Here is a 19,461-nt window from a genome sequence, read left to right on the forward strand (position 1 = left end):
ATTGCTCTATGGATATGTAAAATGTTAACATTAGGGGAAGCTGAGTAAAGCTTGTAGGGGAATTGTGCATACTATTATAATATTTTTACAACTTTTTATAAGTCTAAAATAATTAAAAAATAAAGCTTAAAAAGAAAATCAGACAAACTAAATCTAGAAAGAAAAATTAGGATGGCAACTCTTGAGGATGATTTTTGTAAGTCAAATTAGTTTTAGCTAGAACACTAAAATGTTTTGATCCAATGCACTGATTCAGTTTTTAAAAATATGTATTTTATTTATTTTTGATGACTCACATAATGTGTAAGTTAATGCTTACTGTTTTGGGCACAAAAAAGACTGAAGGACACTAAATGTGTTGTAGTGAGGGGGAAAGACATTACATCTCAAATTAATGTCCAATCTGATCTCTTTAAAAATTATTATACTATTCTGATAACCCAAGGTGAATTAAATATAACCTTTCCAAAACACATTACTTTTGCAGTGTCAGATTCTTCACAACCAACCATCTGTAACATGTATCCTACTCATATAAATCTTATACTATGTTTCCCCGAAAATAAGGCCTAGCCGGACAATCAGCTCTAATGCGTCTTTTGGAGCAAAAAATAAGACCCAGTCTTATTTTACTAATAAGACCGCGTATAACATAAAACATAACATAACATAACAAAACATAACACAACATACCAGGTCTTATATTAATTTTTGCTCCAAAAGATGCATTAAAGCTGATGGTCTGGCTAGATCTTATTTTTGGGCTAACATGGTACATACTGTATATCCATTTGTCATACATGGAAACTATTTTTTGAAGAATTTTAGTATATATGTCATAATGTATGTGGTTTATCTTGAATTAAATACATTTGGTAAGATACCAGAAATCACCAGATTAACTAAATTATATTCACCAAGTTCAAAAGTACACTGATTTTTCCCTCTCCCAACCATCATATGTGCATGTATTCATAAACGGATAAATCATATTTCAAAATCTGTAGCATTTAATAAGGTTAAACACTTAAAACAATCTAGTACAAACAATCTAATTTAAAAACATGTATATACATTTTGCAAAATTGTTTACAATAAAGTCTTGACAAAATAGTTAAAATTTTATTTATATTTTCCTCCAATTTACATAGCTAAATCAATTGTATACGGTTCTTTCCATATATAAGGGTTTTTTACATTTGGATTTCCTTAACGTAGGAAATGCATATGTTAAAATAAAAGTTTTAAGACATATATGCAATTATGTACAAAAATCAGCATTGGTCAAATTTACATAAAAAAATCATTACAAATTGTGAAAAATACATATTATAAAAAATTTTGTTCTGAAAGTAACATACCAACCCATGTAATCTACGTGAATCCAAAAGTATATAAACAATGTTTATAAATTACAGTAGTGTCTACACTGACCTATCATTAAAGGAGGTATTCCTTGTAACTATATATATTATAAATAAAAGAGACTGACTTCCCTCAAGTGCCAAAATTATTTTCACTTTAACCTTTATTATAGTTTAAAATATATCATAAAATTGAGCACACAGAATACAATGAAACCCTTGATAACTAAAATTCATTATAAATGTCAACTCTTTAGTGACTTGTTCATCAAACTATTTCTACGTATGGGGTGATTTTTTTTCTTCTCATTAGTGGTTTTAGACGAGTACGTTTTAATTGTTATTCTGTTTCCTCTCTCGCTGTTGTTTATATCTCTATCAATGAGTTCCTCAGGATTTGCCATTATTTTACACGTAGAAAATTTTTCTATTCAATTCCTTGCTTCCACATATAGGACACAGAGAGCCTAAACTCTCCTTTAGCTTTGGCACCAATAGGAAGCAGCATTTAAAATGTGTCTGGCTGGGTGGGAGGGAGATACTGAATCAAGGTGTCATGTGTGTATTCCCCTGCCTGCCTTGCATTGTTTCTTTGGTTGCTATGAATTTCCTCCTTCCCACATACCTGGGTTTTTGACTACCCAGTTGGGTACAACTACTAGTGTTTATGTTCCTGGGTTAATTAGGTCTGTTTCTCTGGTTCCTGACCCACTGCTCTTCTAATTCTATAATACTCAAGGGTGTTTGTTTGCCTAATTCTAATTCATGCCTTCTTGCAATTAAATTTATAAATGTTACTAGTTTCTTGAATCATCATTGGCTACAGATTATCATGAAACATAATCTCTTAAACTCTGTGAATTACTAGTGCTTCTTGATCCTGGTTTCCTACCAGGTCTTTACACTCGTTTGTTATTCTGATCACAGTGCTTATAAAAAAACTCATCTAGTAGAACTCTCATAATAAATCTGATTAAATGAGTTACCTTGTTTTATGAAAATTTCAAATGGGTATGAACATCAACTTTTCTCAATCTGTACAATTCTTGACCAGGTAGAAATTACTTTTGTTGATGTTACTGATCCATTTCCTTCACATTATGAGTCGACAAAGTTGGCCAGAGTCTAACCCGAATAAATGGAGTGTTGTAATGTTGTCATATATGTGAAATACTTTATCTTTCAAATAAATGGATCAGTTAAAGAGTCAAATTTGTTTTAAACTAACAACAATAATACATGCCTACTACTACAAACAAAGCACTATTTTAGGTATTATAAAGTAATGACCTAGGTAGTCAGTTTTTTAAATGTTAAAAATTAAAGTACTGAGTATCTAAACATTGATCAATAGTTCATTTAGAAATCTTTTCAAAGAAAACCAATAAAATATACCTAAGCCACTGGAACAAAAAAAAGAAACATTTTTGTGTCTAATGGCACTTTTCCTACTGAAGCTGGTACTTTCCTCTGAAAGACATGTAATCACAGAGTCATAAGAGGTAAGTGTTAAAAATCAGCAATATCAACAAATTATCTCCTGGAATTCTTGAGTTAAAGTGAAAATAAGTGTATCCAATACTGATGTTTTTAATTCACTATATACTGGGACAGGAAAAAGATAATTAACCTATATTCTAATAGTTCAGCTACTTTCTATGATAAAAAGGACAAATTAGTACATGTAAATTTAAAAACAAATAATATAATTTAGCTGGTTTTAAATTCATGGGCTTTCAATAATAGTTTTTGAAAATCATCACATAAATTTGATTAGTTTAATTTTTACACCATAAATTTTCTAAATAAGCCCAAACTACTGTAATGATAATTAAAATAAAACAAGTTATAAAGGGGATAGAAATATCACTTTGTTTTTAAAATGTGAAATTTTAATTTAGCTTTTTTTTCTAGTTTAACTTACTAGTTGGGGATTTCATATCTAGACAATGGGAAATGTGTGTGTATATGTTTTGAGGCTACTGGTGGGCTTTGAAGGCACAGGTCTGTTTCTTACATTTAAACAAAAACAAGCAAGAGTTCATACATATACAGAAAACACAATTAATTATAAAATAGCAATTTTAAAATGATTGTCCATATTTGGTAATGCTACAATGACAATATGCATTCTTACAAATGGAGGCCAATTTTCCCACTGTAAAATATCCTCTGCTTTTTCTATTTCACCCTTCATTTCCTGCTTTGTTGCGGTCACATTCCACTGAAATAGCAGTCACAACAGCATTCGGATTTTGAAATGACACATCTGTGTCTAATGGTGGTGGTTTATAGAAAAAGATTGCAAGCCCAATGAAGAAAATGGTGATAATTTTACATGTAACACCTAAATATAAAAAGAAAAAGTTAATCACGCATTTGGGCCTTTAATTATTAAAAAAATTAATTACCATTGAGAAATTCTTCACAAATAGAAACTCTCTAAAGAGAAGGAATTCTCTCATTATAGTTCCATGTTTTAAATTTTTAATACTTGAGGGAGAAAAATTATATTCTTCAATAAAAAAGTATTCATTTCAATGAACTAGCCTTTATTTTCATTCTAAACAATAAAAATGTACAATAATTATTCAATACTTGGCTATAATTGTACATTCTTGTAAAATAAGTGTTTATAGAATTAAATAAATTCATGTTCCATTTCTATATGTATTAACACAATATCTAAATTTAACACAATATCATATCTAAAAAAAATTGCAACCAAAAGTCAATGACAAAGGAAAACAGCTTACAACATCCTTGAACCTGAAATAAAGTTGTAGAATTTTCATGTTCATGACGGAAAATAATTCTAAAAATAAAAAAGCTTTGGAATTCTTAGGAGAAAGCCTCGATGAGAATATATCACATTCAATTTGCAACCGAATTTACCTTTAATTATCAACTAAAATTATGAAACATTAAGATTTACTTCACCAGCTTTTGTTTTCAAAAAACTCCGATTTTGAGCTCAGCTGTACAAAGAGAAACTAGTTCTGGCCACAGTACAAGCATTTAAGTTCCAGGCAAATAAGCTATATGGCCTTACAATGTAGTTTTTGCAGTAGCTTATTTGTTTGTGTTAATCTGTTTGTATTACTATTTCAGTCAAAATTTGTATTTAAAAACGTGAATGCTCATTGAGCTAGGCATTTCCATATGTATAGGAAAATTAATTATGTATAGATTTTGGGGAAAAAATTCTCACATCAATCACAAAGTACGAAAAGGAACAATTTATTATCTACATCTTTTAGTCAAGGAATACAAACATAAATAATTAAATAAAATGTTAAACATAAAAACACATTGAATAAAAAGTTTTTGAAACAAAATGGTGACAAGATTTATTTTGTCTATTCTAGTCAATATTTATTCTCCCATTGTTTTTTTGGATTTATGTATTTATTTCTTCAACAGATATTTTATTTCTCTGTCATTATATATTCAGACAGCATACTCTAGGTTTAAACACATGTAAGAGCAATAAGCTATCTAATACATGTGCCAAAATAATTGTGATCACAAGTGCAATGAAAATCGCATATTATATATTTACATATTTTGTCTATCTAGGACTTCTCCATTTTTAAATATTCTAATTTCTTAGGTTGTTTAAAAATTTTATCTTCCTCTTACAAACTAGATACATTGTTCTACTTCCTTAATCTTAATTTTCATTTATTGCTTAACCAAGACTATACAAGACAGACTGCCAAAGATAAAAAGGGTTAAACATCATGGCTAACCTTCTAAACTAAAAAAAGATTTCTTATAATGTGCCTTAGAGCCAAAGGACATTTCCCTACCCCAGCTCTAGGGGCTTTCCAAAGCCCAGGTACCTAGATGACAGTCATTCCTGAATTTCTCAGGGTTCTCTTTTAGTTTTTCGTACACTTCACAAAAGAAAAGTTTGACAGAAGTTGTTAAAAGAAAATTATATGATATGTGATGTTATGAAAGCTAAAATGTATTCTCTTCTATTTTAGACTGAGCCTTGCAGCCTCCAGGTAAAGCCTTTCATAACATGTTATAACAACTGACCTCTGCTTCAGGACTAAAGGATAGCCCAACAGCATGGAGTGAACATTCCAAAACCTAAGTAAGTAACGATAAGATTTTTTTTCCCTCTTGACATCATCAATTTACTCTAAAATTATCAAGAAGTCACTACTTACTTATGGCCACTAGCATATAGGCCATCTTGATGTTATCATAAATCCAGCAAGCTCCTTTAATTCCACATTCATTAGTATCCCAGAGAATACATGTGCTGTCTATTGTGACACCGAAAATAATTGGTCCAGGTATTGAACCTAGAAGAATTATATGTAAAATACACATGTGTAAAGATTACAGCTTATAGATCTTTATATTCATGGTTATAAAAATATTTTTATAGAAATAAGAATAGGTATTAATCTGTCCATTTGCAAATCAATCAGTTCATGTACAAATAATAGGAATATAAAGAAACATAGGTAAAACATTCTATAATAATTATACATAATTATAAATTCCTAATCACTCAAAAAATTATTATAATAAAAATCTCTGGCACATATTAGGTTAACATTTAGTTAAGTAAATATTTTAATTCACTAATTTTCTAATTTAATGTATGTGTCTTTAAAATTAGCTATTATACTTTTAAAAAATAAAATTAATTAATGATGCACAAAATAAGTCTGCTGAACTATAGTATATGTGTTATGTGTATGTATGTGTGCATGTATATATAAACTAATGTGGGCATGTGTATACATATACATTACATACACATACTGACATGTAAGTGAGTTCAGGAGACTACACATGTGTACACACACACAAACATTACTAACATGCCTAGGAGTGCTGCCGTCTCAGACATGAGGTCAGAAGGCACTCAACTTTCATATAGTTAAGAAGCTTCCACTTATTACATATCAAATACATGATTTGTAGTGGTATTTCTGAAACAAAGATTTGAGCCTCTTCTTTCATGACCTGTGTCATGGTAGAGTCAAAAGAGCACTGGACTGAGAGTAAGGAGACCGTTTTCCTACTGTCACGTTCACCATTAGTTGTGTAATTATGGGCAACTCATGAATCTCTCAGGCCTTAATTTACTCTTGTGAAAAATGGGAAAGTTGGTTGAGGTGATCTCTAATGCTCCTGCTTTTGGTTTTGCTTTTTAAAATGATCTTAAATTATGTGCATAATATTGTGTGTATATGTATACACACATATAAGTATGTGTATAACATAATGTTTCTGTCTTTCTTCTTTTCCTTCTTACATCTGGAATTATAAAAGTTTCTGGTATAAATTCTCTCTTCCACCAATTCTTGATTATTTTTCATTGCTAATGTCACATAATTGTGTCCCAAATGTAGATAAATGCAGGGAGAAAAGGAACTACGATAGTTATAAATAAGACATTATCATAATTTACGTTGGTAATAGGTTTTATATGAATAGAAAAAAATTGTCTTTTACTATATTCTATTCGAAATGCATTGATGATCATATATTTCAAATAAATATGATATACTCTTTAAGGTTATATTTGGAACAGAAATGGAAACAATAGTTAACCAATCAGGTAGGTAAAAAGTAAAGTCATTATTTTCTTATGTGAAATATAAGTAATACTACATTTTGAATATTGGAAAGCAACTTTCTTAAATGATAATTATGTAGTTTTCCACTGCATTTTAATTAATTATTTTCTTGGAACATATCATAAATGAATAAATCAGTAACACTAATGAACAAAAATTATCACGTTACCAATGACATAAGAAAAATGGCATACCTAATAATCGAAGCATCATAAACTGTATTCCCAATGCTAGAGACCGTTGCCTTTGATTAACACACCTGGTGATATTAAATATACGTGAGACCCAAAATGGTTGTATAGTATATTTGCTCTTTAAGCAAATTCATTTTTATACTAGGTTAGAATTTCTATATTAAAGTAAATGCTATGCACATGAAAGAAACAAATTAGTTATAACAGCTTATATATAGTTCAATCATTATGAAATCATAAAAGAAGAAAAATGTTATCTGAACTAATATACTATAAACAACACCACAGAGTAAAATAAATTTTAATAAATATACTGAATATGTATGAATTTTAACAAATGTAAAGGAGAAAGGACGTTTATTAACAAGACTTATTTTTTGACTGTCAATCACATAAATCACATGTCACATGACTGAAGTTTCAAGCAAATAATTTTTTACTCTAATTCTTACTAACTTTGAGACAGAAGTCATACCTATGGGATAAGAGTACAAATTTGAGAAAATGTAAAACAGTTGCTGAGGCTCATTCTGATTCACCAATAATTCTTTAAGTAACTACTGTCAAAAATGAATGTGACATAATGTTGGCTCACCAGAGAGTGAGATGAGAGATAAACAAGATCAACTAGTCTTTAGAAATAAATATGCAGTTAAAAGGTGACAGATAATTTTTCAAAATTTTTAAAAAGCATATTCTTTATTCTCTAAATAACTCCAATTTCCATGTAGTATAATGTGAACAGACGAACATTTTTACACAGAATCTCTAAAACTTCCATTTGTCAAAAAAGTATGTAAAAACATAGTGAGTGAGTATCAGGGAACAAAAATTGAAATCAATGAAAGCTACAGTTTCTTAGGAAAGATACAGAAAGGCTGATGAGCTTATGGAAGGTCAGATAGGAAATATTTTTACAAAGCTGTGTAGGAAGAGGAAGAGTCACTAAAAGCACAAAACACTGAGAAGAGTCAGGTGACAGCCAGCTTCTTATCTATTAGCACAGGAAGGCTCAATATTACAGCACCTACTGTATAAGGTAGAATACATGTCATTCTGATTTGCACATACACAGAGTGGACTGTATTTCCATCATACTCAAATACAAATAAACATATCTCCAGGTTACAACTGAAACCTCATCAACAAAGTAGAGAAACTAACATCAAGTATGTAACAGGTGGTCAAATGTTAGGACACTTTCACATACATGATCTCATTTAAACCTCATATATCTGGGGTTCAATGAGGTAGCTTTTCTAATGCCACAGAATGATTAATCTTGTAAGGGCCAAATTGGTATTGGAACCAATGGTCAATATAAACCCCCAATGAACCCCTGAGTCCATTTTCTTTTCACTCAACATGTTGCCTTAAGGGTGGCAAATTTCAAAACATAATACATACCTTAGGATGGACACAGTTATAGGAGTACCAGCCATAAAGGTGAAAACAATCGCAACAAGGAAAATGGCAAGGAATATGGGCAAATTTGTACATCGAGTTTCACATTTTCCAGCTTTAGCTTCAAAACCAAAACTTGCTGCAGTAGATACTATTTCTTTTTTCATTTCAATACAGGAACAGTTGTAATATATCTAGAATATTAGACAAAAATACTGCAAGTGCTTATCTTGAAAGCATGCTTTATCATTGTAAATTAGGTGATCTCGAGATATAGCAACTCTTACACCATACACAACAAATAATGCCAAGAAAGAGTAATTAACCTGAAGAAATTAAGCAAGGGAAAACAATGGGCCATATTTATGAAGTAGAATCATCTGTATTTAATTTTTATGCCAATTACTTCAACTTGAAACCTATTATTGACTCATGACTTAAAAACAAATTGACAAGAATATAACTATTAGATGATCACACATATTCTAGACTGCTTTGAAAAGACCGTAATTGTTCAGTTTTCCTGCTAACTTTCTTCCTGTCGATTATAGGATGTAAAGAAAATGCATAGTGAAAATCTCTATTTACACTAGTTTAAAAGAACAAACACCATAATTTTAACAAGTGCTACAGTAAAATTAATATGTCACAGAGTTTGAGAAGAAAATGCTGCTTTCAACCAAACATTTTTACTATAATTTTCTGAACTGTTTGAATTTCCTTACAAAAGCAAACTGTATCCCTCTTAAGATGACATATTTATGACAATCAAAAACTGGAAGACATATTACCCAAAGGCTATTTTATATCATAAATAACATATTAACTATTTAAATATATATACATCATATACTCACGTCTGACAATTAAGTTTGCGAACTTCTTGCAACAATGTTGCTAACCTTTTTTGCTATCAGAGGGATTATTCATTATGTATTTGTACCAACTGAAAAACAGTTGACCAAGTTTACTATTTGGAAGTATGGAAAAGGCTGTGTGGAAAAAGTTAGATGACCTGAACTTTTCACCAACAATTCATGGCTCTTGCTTCACAACAATGCACCAGCTCACACTGCACTGTCTGTGAGGGAGTTTTTAGCCAGTAAACAAATAACTGTACTGGAACACCCTCCCTACTCACCTGATCTGGCCCCCAATGACTTCTTTCTTTACCCGAAGACAAAGGAAACATTGAAAGGAAGACATTTTGATGCCATTCATGACATCAAGGGTAACATGATGACAGCTCTGATGGCCATTCCAGAAAAAGAATTCCAAAATTGCTTTGAAGGGTGGACAGGGCGCTGGGGTCAGTGCATAGCTTCCCAAGGGGAGGACTTCAAAGGTGACCACAGTGATATTCAGCAATGAGGAATGTAGCACTTTTTCTAGGATGAGTTTGCGAACTTCATTGTCATACCTCATATATACATATAAATTAATATAATGATATATTGGAAGGTAACATGTTAAAAAACAATTATAAGTATTACTTTTGTATGAAAAAAATAGATATTTAAAAAGTTAGACATAATTGTTTTTTAAAGGCCTTGTACCCTCAATTCCATCCTTACTATAAATCTTTTTATTAGGATGGTGCAAAAGTTATTGCAGTTTAAAAGGTTAAAAATAATTGCAAAAACCACAATTACTTTTGCACCAACCTAATACATGTTTAAAGCCTCAACAAAGCCAGACCACAGCCAGAGAAGTCAAAGGGAAGTGGTGCATTAATTGTTCTAAAAGCCAGAGACCTTTTTTGGGTCCTAAAGGTATTCTATAATCACTGGTACTAATTCAGGACACCCAAATACGCAGATGACACCTGCAAAAATGGACTATTTTATACTCAGCCATCAGGTATGTCAAATAATGAAGCAATGTAGCCTTTAAAAATTTTTAAGAAGGAAAACTGAGAACAGTTATTGTCTGTCTTACATAAAAAAGTATACATTTGGGGTGGCCGGTTAGCTCAGTTGGTTAGAGCGTGGTGCTAATAACACCAAGGTTGCCGGTACAATCTCTGCATGGGCCACTGTGAGCTGCGCTCTCCTTAAAAATTTTAAAGTATACATGTGACTCACTGTAGCTAGCTGTTAGCATAGGTTTTTGTAGTTTGGGTCACTGTGTGAAATACAAAACTACATATCTGTGAACAAATGTGCATAGGTGTTTATTACAATATTGTCAATGTTTTTTTGTCTATATTCCATAAGAAATATTCCATAAGAAAAAACATCCTGTGAAAAACTGAGTTGTTACATGGAATAGTTGGACATAAAAAAGCCAGGACAGATAGAAAATTCCGAAGTCAGAAAAACGAGCTTTTCCTAAACAACCCCTAGAAGACAATGTAGTGCTTAAAATGGCAGTTATAATAATTGGCAAAAATATACACATCAAATTAACCATATCAAAATGATCAATACCATTTCTATATAAAGTGTGTTCTGGGTATTACATTTTTGTTATTATTTACTTATTTAGTTTTGGTTTCCTTGTGTAGTATAGGATTTCTATCTATACATTTTATTTAAGTAAAACCCTTCCAATCACTTCTTGTCATAATCTTCTAAGTAGAGTTAATCAGTAACACTTACTGATCACATTTTATATGCAGGAAACTGCTACCTACTTATCTACCTTTCAAAGGAATAGTTACCTTCCAGGTAGTTCCATTTCTATAATATACATCATGCTCCTTATAACAGACACAAAGACCTAATTTTCTCAACCTGTTTTGAAACTAAGCAAATCCCAGATGTACACTGGTGTAAAGGTAATGATAACCCTCAGTTTTGAGGCCTTAACAATGCTTTTATTAACTGTCATAGGCACTTCACGTACTGATCTAATTAGTTTTATTCCAAGGATGAAAACTGCAAATATGTCATCCAAGTCTATCAGATCTGCTATGAGTCACCACAGACATTTTTTCTGACTTATTTTTCAATGTTCTTAGATGATCACTTTAAAATCTATAAGGTAGGTAAGAAGAAAAAATATACATTGTGTTTCACACTCTGACTTATCCCCAGCAGGAAAATCAAATCCTAATCTGTTGAGATAAATGTTTAAAGTATTTATTACATGTAAAATCATTAAAGATATGTGTATATATATGCACAAACATATATAAATGTGTATAAACACATATACATACACACACCCATATAAACATATATATAAATGTGTACAATGACACACATACACACACATTCATTAGTTTTAGAAGAAATCTGAAGTAATTTTATAGATTATTGCAAATAATTATTTCTACTTATTTAGGTAAAAATATTTTCCTGCAATCTTAAGTTTATCTTTACATAGGAAAAGGAATGCCATTTCACTAGGCCATATTTCAAATATTCAAGATTGTGCTGTTTTGTCATGTTATTCATTGTGGTATCTTATATCACAGTATGTATTTCCCTCAGGTCTGTTTAGTGTTACCACATTATCTATTAAAATATAACATATTATATAGTATTAGTAATTAGTGAGTATTATTTTGTGGACAAAAAAAGGGTTCTATAGAAAGTAACCTCACAGGGTAACCCAGGCTTATAACTTTTTAGTAAAAGATTTATCTTGGCCTAAAGCAAGCTCTGTCTATTATTTCTATGCATCTAGGTTAACACACCTCTGAAATAAGCCTTAACCACTCTTAAGAGAGCACATAATCCGGTCACCTCTCACACAATCTTCCTTAGGTTCCCTCCTTAATATCAAAAGCATAAAAGAAGCTGCAAAACTGTTAGTCTCCAGAGCATTTGAGATCTTGCTCCCCTGCAAGATCTGGTCAGCGTATGTGGTCAGTTTGGCTCAAATAAACTCATAAAAATTCTCTACAGGTTTAGATGTTCTTACATTTACAATTTGATCCCAAGGCTCTTAAGTTTAGCTAAGATGAAATCTTTCGATTGTAGATGTAGTAGAATAAAATTATATTGGATTCTCTTAATCTATTTAACTTCTTTAAAAGAAATCATTTCCAGGTTAACTGATATGCATTCTAACACAGAAGTAAAAGGAAATTTGTATTTGAGAATGAGTTGATGATTTGGATATTTTTTTAAAAATCCATCCATGGTGCATCAAATAAAAGCAACAAATATTTATGATGTTTTTATTATATACACTGTACTTAGTAAGAATAGGAGAAGTTACCTGACTTCAAGGGGCATAAAGTGTAGTTGAGAAAAGATAAAACAATGTAAGAAGGTAAATATTATTTCACTACTATAATAGAATTGATATGACAAAGATGTACGTAACTACAAAATTGATTTTTCAACAGTAATTGCACCTGAGGTATAAATGAAGAATCTTTTTCAGTTGGAGTGGTCAGGGTTGGTTTGTTAGTTTGTTTGCTGTTTAATTAAGTAAGAACACTTAACATGAGATCTACCTCTTAACACATTTTTAGTGCACAATACATAATTGTTGACTATAGGTACAATGTTGTACAGATGTCTAGAGCTTATTCATCTTGCTTGACTGAAACTCTGCCTGGCTTCTGAAAAGAAGAGGTGGGCCAGGAACTGAAAAAGAATACACACTCTATAACTCCACTGAAGAGATCAAGAAGGCCATCCATAAATATACAAAAGCATTGCCTCTTTAAGGTAAAGTAGCACACAAGTTACCTTTGGCTGCATTTCTGGAACAGAATTTTTACAACCTGCAAAGCAGGGAGAAAAATATTGGACTCCATCTCTTCCACAGACAGGATAATAATATGATCGCATGCAGTTACAATTGGCATTACAAGAAGTAGTCAAGTTTCCCAGGTCTCCTGTCCTGTCAACAAGAAATGAAAGATGGGCAAATTATCTATGTTATCACTTTTAATGAACAGGTCAGAAGCATTGTAATATCTTGTCATGTAGTCATTTATTCACTCACTGGACATATACTTAATTATTGAACGGAAAAACAAATAAAATGCCTGCCTTTTCACATAGAGCATGATTTCTTGCAGAAGAGAGAGGCAGTAGAAACAATAATTATATAATACAGTGTCTGTCAATGACCAGAAAAATAGCAGAGTAAGCAAATATAACAGAGTTTCTCATTTGATAACAGGTAACTCTTTGTGGTGGGGGGAGGAGCTGGTTCTGTGGATTGTAGGAAGGTTAGCAGCATCCTGGCCTCCACCCACTACATGCCAGTAGCATCCCCTTGGGTTGTGACAACCAAAATGTCTCCACACATTGCCAAATTTCCCTGGGGTACAAGCAAAATTGTAAACCTGGAAAGATGAATACAAACATGGTGTTGAACGTATTCATTTTATCAATGGAAAAACTGAGTCCCAGAGAGATTAAGTTACTACTTTTCTTTTTTTGTCAAATATAATACTCCTCATTCCCTGGCTCAGTGTTGTTCCATGCTGCCTCTTAATAGGGGGCAACACCTCTGATAATATAAAGGGTTACCCTAAGCAAAGATACTTTTCCAGTTCTTTATTTATTCACTCATTCATTCAGCCAATATACTCAAATATTGAGTAAGTGCTAGCCTCCATTCTAGGTATTGGGAAAACACAGCTGAATAAGGTATTCACTATCCTCAAAGATTTCACAGTCTACGAGTAGAGATGGACAAATAATTATAGACTAATATGGTGAGTGTGCTTATAGATATCTACACAGTGTATTTGAGAAGCACTGGGGAATGACACTCAAAACAAGCCAAAGTTAGACAAGAGGGTCTGAAGAAACTACTACTGCCTGAGATGAGTCTTAAAAGATGAGTAAGAGTTTACTGGGTAAATGGGGAAGATGAAAGGTACTTCCGAGAAGCTGGTAGAAAGACATAAAGGTGAGAAATAGCATCCTATATGGAGAAATATGAATGTTGCCTGAAGCATAGAATGTAGGAGATATAGCTGGAGAGGAGTCAGAGACCAGCTTGTTTTAGGGCCTTATGGGCCTTGTTAAAAACAATGGGTTTTAACCTCTTTTGAAAAGGTAATCAAAGTATTTTTAGACTGGAAAATGACATTGTCAGAAGCTATTTTAAAGAAATAATCCTAGGAGTTATACAGAATATGAATTTGAAAGAAGGGGACCAGTTACAATATCCCAGACTAACTCATGATGATGTATAGGAGAAATAAAATAGAACATTTAATTATAGCAAACAGATTTGAGAAATATTTTGGATGTAGAATAAGTAAGATTTGGTGTTTGATTGAAGATGAAAACTGGATGGAAGAGTCAAGAGTGATTCTTGGTGTCTCATTTGACATTTTGGTGGAATAGATCTAGTTTTGGGAAAGAGATGATGGGTATGGTTTTATACATGCTGAGATTGAGAGTCTCAAATTTGGTGAGGAAATTTGGCATGGAGCTAGATATCTTAATATCTATTTACATACATATGTAGCTGAAACCATGAGAATGATAAGATCAACCATCTAATGAGTGTAGAGTAAGACGTGTACAGAAGTCTTGGGAGTCCATTCATTTCATGAATACATAGTTGAGCTCTAATTATGTGCTAGTGGAAATATATCTAAAAGAAATAAAGAGATAGATGGAGATGGAGATGGAGAAGGAGATAGAGATGGAGATGGAGATAGAGAAAGGGAGAAAGGGAGGAGAAAAAAGGAAGAAAGGAAAAAAAGGAAGGGAGGGATAAAAATCCTATGCAACTATGAAACTAACTTTTTTGCACTGGGAGTCAAAAACAAAAAATGAGTGATTTACCTAAGTATTAGAAGATAATAACTGCTATTTTAGAAAATGATATTTAAGGTGGAGAACAGAAGTTTGTGAAAGAAATAGATTAAAGAATAGAAAGCAAACTGGAAACAAATCAGTGAGGCGTCTGAAGGAGAGGGTGAGCCAAGGATAAATTCTAAGAAATTCTTCACTCTGCTTAGAGTGTCTTCTGCTTCTAATCTATTCCACAGTCTGTTGCTAGATGTCTTTATCAAGAACGATTCTATTCACAAAAGCACACATAACAGTCAGTCTCTGCCAGCAACTGGTTTACAATATGATCAGAAATAAGGGGACAAGAGAAAAAAACTATCCTTGCAACTCTACAAATAGCCTCTACACAATGATTTTTAAAATCAAATGTTCCAACATATAATTATCATATTATTGATAAATGATTACTGTGGACATGAAAGCATAAGACAGTATGATGCAAACTACAATAGAAACAAAGAACAATAGCATATATTCCTTATTATCAAAAGTCGGTCACTTAGTCTACATACTTGATAAAGTTTCACTTCATGAGGTAAAGGGGAAACTATTATTAGAAAGATAGCCAATTCTCGCAAAGTTTATTAAATTGTCTTAATATATACATATTAATTTTTAAATATATAAAATATTTTAAATTTCAAAAATTTTAAATGTGTGTTTATACACACACATATGTATATATGAGAAACATATTTATTGTAAATAGAATTTAAACATTAATTTCTTATTTGAATCCAAAGTATTATTCTATAATGAAAACAAACACTAGACAATAGTTTAGTGGTTGTCAGAGGGTAAGAGGGAAGAAAGGTGGCAGATGAGGATAACGGGATCAAATATATGGTGATGGAAGGAGAACTGACTCTGGGTGGGGAACACACAATATGATACCATATTTCCCCCAAAATAGACTGGGCCTTATATTAAGGTTTGCTCCAAAAGACGCATTAGAAGTTATGTTCAGGGGATGTCATCCTGAAAAATCATGCTAGGGCTTATTTTCTGGTTAGGTCTTATTTTCGGGGAAACACAGTATATAGACAGTGTTTTACAGAATTGTACACTTCAAACCTATGTAACTTTACTAACCATTGTCACCCCAATAAACTTAAAAAAAAAAAAACAACAACAGACAAAATCCTACATATATGTAAGGTTTTGTTTGTTGTTTGTTTGTTTTTAGTTTAAGTAATGACATCTTATTAAAAGTTGGGTATTTATTCAGAACGCAGTTAAGGAGCAACTCTTCGGTACTTCGTACTATGCTTAGGAATACAAAGATAAATATAGCAGAATCTTTGCCCTGAGTGATTCAAATCCTAGGGAGAATTTCACATTATATATTTCTATTGATTTAAATTTTAAAAAATGGAGATGACTCCCTATGGTGAAATTCTCATATTAGATGGGTTGGAATGGGCTAGAAGAGAAATTAAAATGAAGCTAGTCTGAGGTGATACTAATCATTGTTTTATCGGCTTTTAGAAGTTCATGTTTACTGTAGAAGTTCATGTTTACTGGATGACTTCTTGTCCTTCTGACTTGTGAACATGTTGCTACCTATAACTGGTTTGTCCATTAAAAAAAAATACCCAGTCTCTCATAATTTTATCATATACTTGGAAATACACATAATTTATTACTCTGATATTAATATCAAAAAGCATTGAAATATGTTTACCCATTATATGATTCAGACACACCAGCAAATGGCTCGTTTTCACAGTTGGCATAAATAAATACAAAAGTCAGCATAAGTCCAATTAAAGATGAGAGACAAGCAAACTTCATTGCCTTTTTACATGCCATTTTGAATTTTGAAACAAGGACACCACCTAAAATCTGACCAAGAGCAGCTCCGGGAATTAAAACAGCCCCTAATGAGAAAGAAGACACAGATAGTGAGAAAACTTACAAACACACCCACTAATTCATTCATACCAACAATTGGAAAATCAAACACAAACACCACATTGGTTTTAACGTATGAAAGTACTCGTGATTTAGAAGCATATGAATAAATGACTTAGTTATATTAAGAGATTAATAGAAATGGTTTTAAACAGTATGATTAACATATATATATATATTCTCTCTATATGGCCGCTGTATAAGTTCATACAAGATTTTCTAATATCAGAAAATCAGGAATGTTAATCAAATCAGGATAAAGTTTAATTTCAAGGAGTGGATTATCTTAAATTATATGATATTCTAACAAATATTTAGTGTGGTACTGTAAAATTATCACATTAAGTTAGAACAAAGAAAATGTTTTACCTCCAAGGATAGCTGCAAAACTGGATGACAATCCAAACTGACTTTCTATAAATTTAGGTAAAAATGTAGCAAATCCAGTAGTAACTAAGGCTTCAGAAGACGTTGATATCACTAAACACATAAAGACAGTATTCCTCATCAAATTCTAAAGAAAAAATACAGTTCACCAAATGAATAACTATGATTATACTGCAAAATGCAGCATTAGAATGGTAGCATGATGAAATGGCAAATGTATGGGAGAGGAGGAGGAAGAGTTGAAAGGTGAGATGAAATGGAGTAAAAACATTTTAAGACTTTCATTTAGGAGAAAAAAATTTAACAAAAAAGTAAATGATTTCAAATCTTGAAAAGCTAAAATTATAAACCCCTTCATGTACAAAACTTTTATGATGCTAAATAGAATGCTTTTCTGATGAGTTCAATAGAATAGAACAAAATACATTTGTTTCTTTAATCTCAAATTCAAACCAAGTAACCACTAACCACCACTTCTTTCACAAGCGAAAGATATTGGTTTGGCATTTTCAACTATATATTTACAACTCAGTGATAATGCATCAATCCGTTACATAAGGGAAATGGCATAGTGCTAATGAGGAACCACTGAATATTGATATTGCCAATAACTCATGTTCTTTCAACCGTTCCACTCTGGCCTGGTTTTCATTTAGTCAAAGTGCAATAAAATTAAGTCTGAAGAGTTGTTTACAAGAGCTAGAATGATAGTAACTAAGCAAACAAGAGTACATTATGAAAATATTTGTATGTGTGTATATATATATATATGTAATATATACATATATCTACGTATATATGTGTGTGTGTGGGGGGGGTATGAACAGTGTTATTTTACCTTTAGAGCAACTGGAAAATCTTTAAAACTTTTTCCAAAATTCTCATCTGTGTATTGTACAGAACTATTATTCTGATGAGTCTGGGAAGTTTTTCCTTCTTGAATTTTTGCTGTACCTAAAAAAATCATAAATGTACTTGCTCTATCACTTCATTTTTCATTTTTTAAAATGCTTACTTTTCAACTAACACACACTTTTTTAAAATGCTTACTTTTCAACTAACATGCACTTCTACAAGTAAATAAATTCTATAATATAACAAGCCAGTTCCTCTGTTTGTCAACAAAATTGCACCAATATCTATATCTGTAATCTGGCAGTCCTAGAGCTAATGTTATTGCCATTAACTAAGGAAGTTTCAACCAGTCTAAAAATTAAGACGGAGATAATTTTGCTCCAATCACATAGTTATTGTCTTTATTTGAAATCTCTTAAAAATGTTTCTTCCTATCAAATGGTTCTCTTTCTCATCCTTTATGAACAGAGTATGTTTGAGGCTTTTTTCCTTTACTCTCTTTAATTCTAACATGCTTTGCAGATGAAATAATATTTACCATCTATTACCAGGTCCTTCTGATTTTTAAAAATGGTACTTTGAATAAATATGAGAAAACAGTCAAAATATGGAATCATAAGGTGGATAGCCCAGGGTAGAAAGAAATAAATGGGTCCACCTACTTCTACTCCACCAACTTTTCTTTTGCCCATTTCTAAAAATTAATTATCTATCCTGTTTCATGTACTAGAAGCAACCAACTACCTTGAGCCTGGAGAAAAATACTTCTATAGCTATATATTTCAACTATATGATTACAGAGAAGCAAAATCTCACAGAGGAAGAAATGGATATCCTTTTCCATGAATCTTTTATTTCTTGGACAGACTGTCTAGTATTGGAATATGGTGAAAAATGAGTATGCCAGAGCATGACTTTGGTGACAAAAAGAAAGTACTTCTACTTTCAATAACAAATAATTAACATCAATTAACAGATTGGCTCTTAAAGTTAGTGATTAACTGAATAC

The 19,461-nt window shown here is 31.7% G+C and overlaps 1 protein-coding gene across 1 annotated transcript in view; it reads right to left on the bottom strand.

The window, feature by feature from the left end:
- Positions 1–251: 251 nt before the first annotated feature.
- The window catches only part of SLCO4C1 (solute carrier organic anion transporter family member 4C1), a 51,667-nt gene continuing 32,457 nt past the window's right edge, over positions 252–19,461 (bottom strand). Inside the window, exons 6-13 of the mRNA XM_019727929.3 lie at positions 18,436–18,551; positions 17,580–17,724; positions 16,981–17,176; positions 13,221–13,374; positions 8,575–8,765; positions 7,168–7,232; positions 5,546–5,683; positions 252–3,711 (exon numbers count right to left, since the gene is read on the bottom strand). Coding sequence (XP_019583488.3) covers positions 3,551–3,711; positions 5,546–5,683; positions 7,168–7,232; positions 8,575–8,765; positions 13,221–13,374; positions 16,981–17,176; positions 17,580–17,724; positions 18,436–18,551 — 1,166 coding nt within the window. The 3' untranslated portion in view covers positions 252–3,550. The remainder of the gene's footprint in view (positions 3,712–5,545; positions 5,684–7,167; positions 7,233–8,574; positions 8,766–13,220; positions 13,375–16,980; positions 17,177–17,579; positions 17,725–18,435; positions 18,552–19,461) is intronic.

This window comes from Rhinolophus sinicus, chromosome 3 (genome assembly GCF_057876585.1).
Source record: "Rhinolophus sinicus isolate RSI-liver-muscle chromosome 3, RSI-T2T, whole genome shotgun sequence".
Taxonomy (NCBI): Eukaryota; Metazoa; Chordata; class Mammalia; order Chiroptera; family Rhinolophidae; genus Rhinolophus; species Rhinolophus sinicus.